This window comes from Gadus macrocephalus, chromosome 19, assembly GCF_031168955.1.
Source record: "Gadus macrocephalus chromosome 19, ASM3116895v1".
NCBI lineage: Eukaryota > Metazoa > Chordata > Actinopteri > Gadiformes > Gadidae > Gadus > Gadus macrocephalus.
The window spans coordinates 5,991,079-6,003,080 of record NC_082400.1 but is presented as its reverse complement, the minus strand read 5'-3'; the positions used below and the strand labels follow the sequence as shown (position 1 = coordinate 6,003,080).

Genomic DNA, 12,002 nt, shown 5'->3' with positions numbered 1-12,002 from the left:
CCATACCCAACCTTTAATTGCCACTAAATTTGCACTCTGCTGAGATAAAACGTCAGGATGCTTTGACAGTTTGTTGGGATTAAAAAGTTAATCCGACCTCTTCCGTTGAAATGGGCTGTTATTGAAATAAGGGTGGCTAAACTGGAACATGCTTAAAACGACATACTGCAGTTTATGATGCGTGATGAAAGATCCCGATATTAGAGTCACATTTCTGAATACCTTAACAACATCTTGCAGGCACGGCAGTTGGTGTTCCTATCAAAGGTGTGCATCTGGAAGTTGTGATGATTGGCTGTGGCTCTCTCAGGCTTGATGTTGGACCTAGTGTGATTGGAGAGCACACCTTCGAGTCATCACAAAACGCAAGGAGAGACGATTGTTCGAGGGGTGAAAGTCTGACACCTGGGGGAAGAGACCATTGGAAACTCACATGGCCATTTCAAACTGCTCCATCCACTTCCTCTTGGTCTCCTCCGTCTTGCAGAAGAACTGGAAGCCCTGCTTGCCTTGCAGGTGGATCAGGTAGAAGCCGTACGACCACTGGGGGCACAGAGCGAGTGAGGCGTGGGGCGGAACACGCGCACGGAGGCACACGGACAAGACGAGCACACAGAAGCCCACAGGGAAACCAGCATCGATAGTCTCCACACCAAAGGATGCGGAGACACCCCCTCAACATATGTTCTCATCTCCCCAGAGTCATGAAGCATGCCAAGCGGTTTCTTCGAGACAATAATGGAGGGTCCGTGCGACACCCAATAACAAATCAATGCAGTTTTTATGATGCGGAAGAGTTTTAAACAAAAGGGGTTAACGTCAGCTTACCATTTTTCCACTCGACTGGTAAGCATGCGAAAGGAGAAAGAAGACATCAGAGAGAGAAAGAGCCGCTTACACATGCGACACGGACACACATGCAGATTATGATTATTTTGACACCAAAAACAAAAGAAAGGAGCCCTGTTAGACCGCTGGCGGTATCGCGTGATCTCCACCGCGCATGAATTATAAATGACCTGCTTTGCATTTTTATCCAGTGTGAACTTGAAAGCATGGCCACGCAACAACGCATGTCAGACACCTCAATGCATTACTGATGAGTCGCAGATCTGAAATTACCATCGACCAAATCACGTCGCTCAAGGGCATCGATTAGAATAATTGCGTGGATCATTATTCCGATAACCAGGCTGAGAAGGGTGGTGTTCTATCATCTCCGTCGCCCTGCCTCCTCACCTTCTTCATATCCCTGTTGTTCATGAGGTCGTCTGACATTTTGTAGGACTGAAGCTCAATGATCTCCTTGAGCTCATAGCTGTAGCCCTTTCTCTTGCACACGATCACCACCTTGTCAAACAAGAAGATGTACCTGCAAACACAAACGCATACACATGACCCGTTAGGCCAGCCACTTTAAACGCTTTAAAATTGTAATGTCTCTGATTCAGTTTCATTGAGGAACCATTTGTGTGGGTTGAGAGGGCGCAGAGGTCCGGTCTTACCGGTCCTGTTTAGTTCTGTTGATGATAGAGGACACTTTGAGTTCTCCGTCGATCTTTGGCCTGCCGTACTCCTCCAGTTTGACCTGCTGCTTAGGGCACACAAACAACCACCCCGGTCAACTTTTCACTCCCCCACAGAGAACTCCAAGTCAGGCTTATGCTAGTAACTTATGCTAATCACTTATGCTAATATAGCTAGTGCTAAAAGCGCAATATATAATGCAACATGTCTATTATGCAACTCTTAGGATAATCTCAGAAGAGCAGAGTTCTATTTAAAGTGATCTTCTCAAACAACATTCAGTTCAAAATGGAATGACATATATTTCCCGCAAGGTCTCCCTCGTTTTTCAGCGCCTGAGACAACTCAGGGATGTCGGGGGTTTTGATTAATACAACGAAATGCACCATTTTACCACTGAAAATGGTGCCCTGACTTCAGGGTACCATTTATTGTTATTTTCCAGTCATTTAGAATGCATCCCCAGGGCTCTGCGGCGGCTGTGCGGTCCCTCCCTGGTGTTATATCAGCCCTCTAGCCCACATCCCTCTCCATACCTTCCTGCTCGGCCAGGGACGTATGGAGAAGGCAACTGAAAAATGTTCTCTCTGCTGGCTGTCCCCGAGGGTTCAACCTCCACCTGCTCCCCTGTACACTCCGATATATTATTCATTCAGAAAGCTATAGCTGTACCATTAGGCTCTAGTCACTCTGCTTTTACATGTACACAAACACATACAGCCTATGATGTATAGGTGTACTTGTAGGTATATATTGGATATATATGAGGCGATTTATAGGTAGGGTATACAGACAGACGTACTGGTAAGACAGATAGAACAATAGACAGATAGATTGGTGGCTAGATAAATAACAGCTCAAAGTCTAGCAACACAGGGGAAGAGTTCATGAGAGGAAAGAAGGTAGGCACCTCTTTGGCTTTTGCATAACTGGCCTGGTAATTTTCTGCAAGGCTAAATGATTCAACATGGACTACTTTAAATGCACTGAATTAGATGGAGGCACAGAGCCACAGAAGTTCTCTTAGTTGCGAAAAATAAGGATTTATATTAGTGGATATTTCATGCAAGTGCTCTTTTATTCTGAACTAACCATCACCTTGAAACAAATTAAATAAAAAAGGTAAAAAGTATAAAAGTGCTTTAGAATACATCTTATACAAATATAATTAAGTTATTATGCAATTCTTCAGAAGTACTTACAAGGTTTTCGATGGAACTTTGGAATTCACTAATTTTCTTCAGTGTCTCGTTGTCTCGCTTCACCTCGTTGATGTACATCGCCAGGTCCTTGGGAAGCACGGGGAGCGGGATTGGTTCAACAAGTTCCACTTTTCGCCCTTTTTTGATTAGGTTTTCATGTATCTTAGTAGACTTTCTTAAACTCACGGTGAGGGCATAGTCACTGTACAACAGTGGTTCCCAACTTCAGCTTTTGAACCCATTTTTTTTGTAAATTACTGCAACCCCAACTCAACATCAGGCCCCACTAAAGGTGGGAAGTAGGCCGCTTGGTAAGAAACTTTAGCCCCATTTTCTCGTTTGTACATACAGGGCCTTTGTGAGATATTTAAAATAGTTTTGGTTATTTCTTCTTTATCAAGAACTAACCATCAAATATTTATAGCTTATAAGTCAACAATTTCCAACGACCTCAAATGTTGGGGAATATTTCTCTACACACATGTACATACGCAGAAGGCACAGACGGATGTGACTGAACACAGACACCCAAATCATATGAAAAACTAAATGAGAACTAAGACAGCGCAAACCTGCATGGCCTCCAGGGCTTCTTTCAGCTGCTGTCTCTCCGGTCTCTCTGCAGAGTGACTCAGGAGTTCCTGGAGAGAAACGCGTGATGTCAACATCAACAACAACTCAAGGAACAAACAAGACCCACTATCAAATCCTGCAGAAGTCAAAAGTCCTCCTTTTATTTTTAAACTAAAATGACCAATGTTAATGTCTTTACATAGAAGGTCAGAAACGTCTAATTATATTCTTCTGTGTTTACCACCTTACCATTTTCCGGCTGATACTCAGCCCTACCTAAGCCAGCCACCCATGTTCCATCTCTAAAACTATACAGAGAGGTGAGCCAAAAGGTTGGCATCCTTCAGTGAGCTGTCAAACCCCTACCTGCTCCTTAATGACCTGTATCTAAAAGTCACTTTGGATAGAAAGTGTCTGGCTGCCTGGTGACTGAATAGTAACAATAGAACCCCACCAAAAATGCATTCATCATTTTCACATTGCTGGAGAATGATTACTCATGTGTATTGTATCGGCTGATTGGCTAACAATAGGAATATAGGGAGAATAAAAGAGATCTCACTGAAAGGTCATGGACGCTCAGACACACACGGCAGACACACTCAGCTCTAGAGGAAGCCCTGGGGCTTTAAGCGGTGGTAATCCTTTACTGCAGTGCCATGTGAGGCAGGGAAATGGGCTGAGTTTAATCTGATTTCAGCATGCTTGATTTGACCTCAGAGCCCCGCAGGGCCTCTGTTGACTATAAAGATGAAAGTGTCCCTCCACTAATGTGGAACTTCACTAACACCTGGCTAAACCTATCAACTAGCCCCGTAATCACCTTGACAAAAAAAGCTCCTAGCCAAGCATTAAGCCAAACCATCGTCTAGACAAAACAATGACCTGTCCTAGCCATCAATTTGCCAAACAATCACCTAGCTATGCAATATTCTAGCCACAGATTCACCTAACAATAGCAAAACGATCACCTAATTTTACACGTAGCTAAACTATTTGCCAAAATCAATATAGCGAAACTATCACAGAGCAAATCAATAAGCCACAGACAATGAGCCAAATGGTCACTTATTTTCACAAATCACCTTCCAAAACTGTGGTCTCGTCCAAAATTTGCCCCAAAATGATTACTTAGCCAAAGAATAACCAAAGTCAAATAAACAGAAGACGAAATACTCACAAACAAATAAACAAACACCCATTTAAAAAAAAAACAACAATCCTAACTGGCCCAGCTGTACCTCTAAACCGCCCACAGCTTCTTTCAACAAATCAGCACAATAAGGCTGTTCAAAATTAAGATTAAGAGTCACACAAGGTAAAATAGCATCTTTGGGTGTTGGAAAATGCTGAATGAATGTGTACGGAAGAGGCTAACCCTGCGAACGACGATGCGTTTCCGTTTCCCCGAGGTAGCGTGGCCGTGGTCTCTGTGTTGGTGTTGGGTGTGTTCTATGTGCCTACCTTCAGCAGTAGATGGTATTTCAGGACCCTCTGCATTGGAACCACCAGAAGATCCTGCAGCTTGAACTTCCCTTCCTGCACCTTCATTGTGCACTCCTAAAATAACACACAAACCCAGACAGACACAGTAACACACAGCATTACACACAATATGTTGCATTTAAAAGCTGCAGATTGTACTACTTGTTTAAACAATTAGGGGCGAGATGATTCATTGCCCAGTTGATTAATTACTTAATCATGGAGTTGCGTTCACCGTCTATCGCCTCAGCAAACCCATGACCCCAGTGAAGGAGGCTACATATTGCTAATGCACAGACCTAATTGTTCTGTAGGGCAAACCGCACCAGGACAATTAGCATTTATGCTGATTGGGGACATTGCTCAGGGTGCGGGATGTATTTCGTCTTGTCTAGCTCAATATGGTCAACTAGTGGAGCATGTCATTACAACTGCCAGGGTTAAGGGTTTTGTTCCCACTGGGGCCACAGATGCTAAGAAATCTATGCACTCACAGTACTGTATGGCACAAAGTACCAACATTTCCCATCTACCTAGAATTATCCATTTATTCCAAAAGGCAGGATAAGTTCCAGACTGAAAAAAATTAACAAGCTGATTATTTGTCTAACTAGCCAGTGAGGAGCAATGTCCCCCGAGAGAGAGAGAGAGAGAGAGAGAGAGAGAGAGAGAGAGAGAGAGAGAGAGAGAGAGAGAGAGAGAGAGAGAGAGAGAGAGAGAGAGAGAGAGAAAGAAAGAAAGAAAGAAAGAAAGAAAAGAGGAGAGAGAAAGAGAAGAGTAGAGAGGGAGAAATGCTTTCCATTTTGTCAACAGGATCCATGTCTAATTTGCTCCCATTCTCTCGCCGGGCTAAACATTGATCTACCTTAATCCTCCTCCATTGCACTAGCGCATTAACCTTACCCTGTTTCTAGTAAGAATTCAGGGGCTGAAAATTGGGGTGTGGGCTGTAATTGAGAATAATGACCGTTTATATGCTAGCAAGCATTTAAAAGAACATTTCACACAATATTATCCATACCTATTAGAAGTACTAAAGTACATTCAACAAGTCATGGTTCCATTATTGTAATCCTGTTTCCATTGGTACTGGCCTTTTAAAATAAAATCTATGTTCCCTGATGAGGATTTAACTTGTAATTGAGGGAGTGGAGTCTCTTTAGGTCCTAGGCTGAGTCTCTCACTGGGCGGTGAAACTGTGTGTGTGGCCTGACCATGGTTTTGACTTGATCTTACAAGGACATTATATTTGTGTAGCTCATAATCACAGATACAGCCTCAGAGGACTTTTTTCTCTTCTTTCCTTTATTTTTTATCTACAAAGAATAAGCCTGCACTCAACGGTAACTGACATGGTAATGCATTTGTTTGGAAACCTTATCATAATCAATAGCTGTCCTCTTCAAAAATTCATGTTCAAAACTATTTTAAACAGATGACAACATTGATAATGACTTGTATTCGTCTTTGCTGTGGTATCAACAGAAAAATGCATAATTGAACATCCCAATCTAATGCATAACAAGAAGTTGGAAAACTTTGTTCGATCAGTTGAACTTCTACTGCACTGTTACATCGACTCCATCTTGAATTCCTTCCCACTCTATCTTATGGTCCCTCTCTGCTTCTCCCGGCCCTACGGCCAATCACCATTTAGACATTTGCATATTTCCAAACAGTGGGTGGAGCCAATCAGTCACCTTCTTCTCCTGTTTTTTAGCTTCCTTGAACATGTAAAACCTTTCACAATGTATAAATAGGCCTGCGTGTATTTGTTGTACCTGATCCAACCTTGAAACCTGTCCAACAATTAACAACATGTAAATAGCAGGAGGTGGGTTACCTCAACTTTAACTTTGACCTCCTCCCGCGTGGCGATGAGGTCGTCCAGTGTCTTCTGAGCCGTCTCCATATGGCTGCAGTACTGACCGTAGATCAACAACCTGTAAAAACACATTCACACTCAGTCACTATCACTGTTATTATCACTTATGTCTCCATTTGGCTGCAGTACTGACCGTAGATCAACAACCTGTTAAAAACACGTTCACAGTCACTATCACTGTTATTATCATTCTTAATGTCCCTTTCATGTGGCTGCAATGCTGTTAATATCCCGGTCAAGATCACAATCTAACTTTTAATATCACCGTGTGTGCAGCAGTGGCTTAGTAGGCAGAGCCGGCTATTGGAAGGTCAAAGGGTAGTTCGATCCCTGGTACCTCCTAGCTGAGTGTCGCGGTGTCCCTGAGCAAGACGCCCATGCCTAACTGCTCCTAACAACTGTGTGAAGTTGGTTTTGGATGGACCATTATATCACATTAAAACTGTTCATATCCCACTATCACTGTTAATATAGGGATTATCACCGTCAATATAACTTGATCACCTAACATCAAAACTATCAGTCAATTTCACGATATCCCTGTACCCCTGTTCGCATCACAATATCACTGTTAGTATCATGACTATAAAATATCACAGTTACTAACTCATTCACTAACTCACAGTTGAGATCACTATATCACAGTCAATATCACAGTCCATACCAATCATTCCTGATCACTTGGACGTGTGCCTTCTCTGCCTCGCCTCAAATAACACGATCTGCTAAATAACTTAATGTAAAGGTCAGTGCGTCGTGTTCCTGGGTCACTCTCAGAATGGAAACGAAGGCGCTTTCGGCAGACTAGATGGTGTGCGAATAGAAGTCCACCCTGGTGATTGGAGATATATACGTGACTGTTTAATTATACCCTTTGTTGTGTTCAAGCCAGTTAATTGTATATAATACCTCACCATCTACCTTACCATCTCGCACATATTACCCCCTGCGGATCCCTCTGAATTGTAAATTATATGAATATATATACGTATCAATAAATGATCTGTGATATAAATATAGATAGACGAACACCTTGCCACTCCAATAAGAGAGGATGGTTATGTACAAGATGTGAATGCTGATGTCCCTTACAAAAGACACTTAGATACCGTAATGTTGGGAGTGTATGCAGTACAGTTATGTCAGCATTGAGTTCTTAATAAAAAGAAGTACACAAATTAGCTGATATTGCTCGAACTGTTGCCACTGCCACTAGACACTATTGGGGACGAGTATAAAATGAAAAAGTGCATAATTAAGGGATCATCGTTGAGAGTAGACATGAGTAATATCCACCCATGTGCTGCCAATTCGCTTTAATTTAAGTTAATTAATGAAAAGAAGCTCAGTGATTTTAATCAGACACTCATACGGGCTCCTCTTAGTTTTATAGTGAGGGGGGAGGGAGAGGGAGAGGGAGAGAGAGAGAGAGAGAGAGAGAGAGAGAGAGAGAGAGAGAGAGAGAGAGAGAGAGAGAGAGAGAGAGAGAGAGAGAGAGAGAGAGAGAGAGAGAGAGAGAGAGAGAGAGAGAGAGAGAGAGAGAGAGAGAGAGAGCTCTTCAAAAATGGAGGCTGCCCTCGTTAGATCACACAATGGACCCGCAACATCATCTGTGGAGTCTCTTCAAAATGGAAGTGGTTCAGAGAATTCAGTTTGCAACAACACATGGCACACATCACTTCCTCTTTCCCCTCTCCCTCCCTACCCCGCTCATCTTCCCCCTCTCACTGTCTCTCTCGCCTCTTCTGTCTCCCTCTCACTCCTCCACTTTTTTTTGTCTCTCCCCCTTTTCCTCTTCTCCCTCTCTCCCTTCCATCCCTCTCACCCGTTCACTCACACCTCCCTCTCACCCTCCGCTTCTCCCTCTCTCCCTCTGACCACGCTCCTCCCCTCCCTCCCTCCCTTCCTCCCCCCCTCCCTCCCTGCGTGTGGATGGCGCACGCAGAAGTAGGGCACTGGATGAGCTGCCGGTGCCAAGCCCCCTCCAGGGCGCCTGGCACTCAAGCTTGAATTTGAGTTTATGAGTGGAGAGGAGAGGAGGAGGAGGAGGAGGAGAGAGAGAAGGAGAGGAGGAGAGGAGAGTAGAAGGACAGAGACGAGAGAAAGGAGGAGAGGAGAGGAGGAGAAAGGCGAAGGTTAGAGGAGAGGAGGTGGAGAGAGAAGAAGGCGAGAGGAGAGGAGAGGTGGAAGAGAGAGAGGAGGAGAGAGGAGAGAGCTGGCACCATGCAGTGTAACCATGGCTCTAGCTGATATCTGACGGATATGTGAGCAGAGTGGGACACGAGCGGTCTCATCACTGTCCTTGTGAATGAGCAAATGAGAAGTCAGAGGAAACATAAGCATTAAGGAAGAAATGGTTGGTATCTCACATGTTATGCTAAAGTTATGCTTTATGTTTCCATTCTTTATTACTCTAATTTTTCATATGTACCCTGTACACATGAACGCACATACACACATATGTATACACATCATGCAAACGCACAAGTACACACACACAGCCCGAATAGACCCCCACATTGACGTCTCTTTCCCCTTCATCCTCTCTTCAGTGCAGCGTTTTAATAATCCAGAGGAGATCAGTGCATCGCTGTACACCCCCACCGCACAACCACCACCGCTGCCATCCCAGCCAGCAGGAGAGCCTCCCGGGCTCCACCATCCCTGACAGGACCCTCAATGCGATGGTTCCCACCGGGCCTCGGGGCAAACTGCCCTGCAGCGCCCCGGCAGAGGCTGTGATCAGGGCCTCGGACACGTTTAGAAATAGACGCCGCGTTGGATCTTACATAAACGGAAGGAGCCGCAGTGCTTCTGGATCAAAAGCACGACATCAACTGCATCTCATTTCAATGAGTCGTTATTTTATTCAAAGGTTTATGATCTATGTTTTATATTCAATACGAATTTGATTAAATCCAAACCAAAAAACGACTCATCAATAGTCAGACGAAGATGTAAAGGTTATCGTGCTTCTTATCGAGAAGAAACGCAAATCCCCCCCGTTCACTTGCGTTTGTTTACAGGCCAGTCTTCCCCACTCCGATTTGGCGCCGTCGGTGCCATAACACTGCAGCAGGTCAAAGCAGTCAGCGCGACGTCCATGTATGCATGTCTCGGCTTGACTCTGCCCCCGCTCTGAGAGACTGCTCCCTTGGAGAGAGGGCCCCGGGGCCTTCCCTGTCTGCTCCTAAATGATCCAGGAAGGACAACGGGATGGAGAGCAATGAAGGGCTGGTGATGAGTGAGGAGACAGCCACCGTATGGCTCAGCACATTGAGGTCTTCATGCGTGCCACATACCTCTCCCCCCCAAACCCCTCCTCTGCCCCTCCTCCTCCTCCACCTCCTCCTCCTCCACCTCATCCTCCTCCACCTCCTCCTCCACAGGCTTGTCACCAGAGCATGACCAGACATGAAGGGCTCCTTCTTTGCACATTCCAGCTCTCTGTGTAGGAGTATTCTCCAGTTATTTTACAGGAATGTTAAAATTCTGTTATGAGCAGTTTGAAATTCCTATCATTCTTTGAGAATGGATGCATTCTTTCATGTGAATGGTCAAATTATTGGATGAGCTGATTCCAATCACAATTGCTTTATGACTATATTGAATGTACTTGTGATGATCATCCCATGTTTATCATTACATTTTTATTTGCATGTTTATCCTCTCTTGTCTGATCTGCAAGCCCTGAATTTCCCTTCTGGGAATAATGAAGATATCGTATCTTGTGTTCTCATGTTCCATCACAGACATGCAGGGCTGGTGTGGAGATGGGGCCGTGATTAGTATTGGTGTGGGGTAGAACGTATAACGACTGCAAATTAATAGAGAGCGGAAATGTAATTACAGCGAAAGACCAACTTGAAGAAATGACTTGTGCCCTCTTTAACTAGGAAATACGACGTAGTAACACTAAGGCATAGGGTCCATTATTGTATGCTCATTAAAATGAATTGTGGTATTGGACTATAAGCACAATTACACGGAGGCCATGGATAGATTATGCATCCCTTACAGCACAGGGGTGATACCGCAAGGGAGAGAGATATAGCTCAGCTGATCGGGGTAACAGAGAGGCCATTGCTTATTTTGCAGACAAATGTATGCACTGAATATGAATATGTGGGTAAGCTACGTTTACTAAGCTAAGAAGGCTCTGACTGTAGAGACAGGTGTCCCTGTTTTCCACCATAGTCTTGAATCAATGGGTTGTATGATATTGTTGGCTTATTCTAGGATGCTGTGATTTAAACAATCTTTTGGGGTATTTTGCATCACTAGGGTTAGCGTATGTTTTTGTAGTAGATTGAGGAACATTTCTTATGATCATTTTGCTGTACAGAATGACCACGTTACACTGCAAATTGAAATGGATGGTAAAAACCCTTTGGAGAGGACACCTTCGCTTTCTACAGGGCAACGATGGCAGATGAACAACGTGGGTTCCATCCTGGCCTTGGAGCTCGGTGTGAGCTTTGTGAGGATGGGAAGAGAAAGGGTGCCCTGGCCAAGCTCCTCATAACCTCCTGGGGAGGCTCGCTAGGACAATGCTGGAAGCCTTTTCGTCTTTTTAATACTTCGGGGGAAAGAGATGTGTCCTTCCTCCTCCTGCATGGACTCATGATCCATTCATTGGTGGATTTGGACTCCTGTCAAGGCTCTGCTTTTTTTCCCCCCTCTCCTTCATTAGACATTCACAACTGGGCCATCAAGAAGTAGGTGGAGATTGTGAGTGCTTTGCAGTTCTCAGTGTGGTCAGTGATGTCAGTTGTTCTGACCACTGAGTACTGACCTCCATGAAGGTCTGGATCCACACCCCGCTCTGAAATACGGAGCTTTATGAATCACCACCTCCAAAGAACAGGGTGAATTCCCAGGGACCAGAAAAGAATAACCAACTGCCTTGAACAAGCACATGTTACATTACAAAACATTATTTACACACCACCCCATACCTCTACACAACTGAAAGAAAGAAAAACTTGATTCTAACCCCTAGCCGCGTAAGTGGACCCACAAAGCCCGAGCCTTAAGGAAAGCATAGCATTGGAAGCTAGAGCTTACCGCACCTGACTTCATCAACAAAGTGTGTGTGTCCCTGGCAGAGTCCCCGGAGCCCCCAATACGAAGCAAGTGGGAAACATCCCGTCCTAAATCTCAGAGTCAGAAGTCGTAGCCAAGAGGATAAGAATAATGCAACCGATGGGGGAAAAGGAAATGCTTGGCGGCTCAAAATGAGCCCTGGAAACACTTAGGTACTTAGAGGATGATTCCACGCCGGTGACAAAACCTACCTGTTTCTGCGATGATGAATAGCTCACAAAGAC

General features: G+C 44.5%; 1 protein-coding gene across 1 annotated transcript in view; it reads right to left on the bottom strand.

Moving 5' to 3' along the window:
- Positions 1-12,002, bottom strand: part of LOC132447881 (guanine nucleotide exchange factor VAV2-like) — a 48,340-nt gene that overhangs the window by 10,131 nt on the left and 26,207 nt on the right. Inside the window, 9 exon segments of the mRNA XM_060038886.1 lie at positions 223-324; positions 434-543; positions 829-843; positions 1,240-1,372; positions 1,506-1,594; positions 2,730-2,816; positions 3,302-3,370; positions 4,767-4,862; positions 6,631-6,730. Of these exon segments, the coding sequence (XP_059894869.1) occupies positions 223-324; positions 434-543; positions 829-843; positions 1,240-1,372; positions 1,506-1,594; positions 2,730-2,816; positions 3,302-3,370; positions 4,767-4,862; positions 6,631-6,730 (801 nt within the window).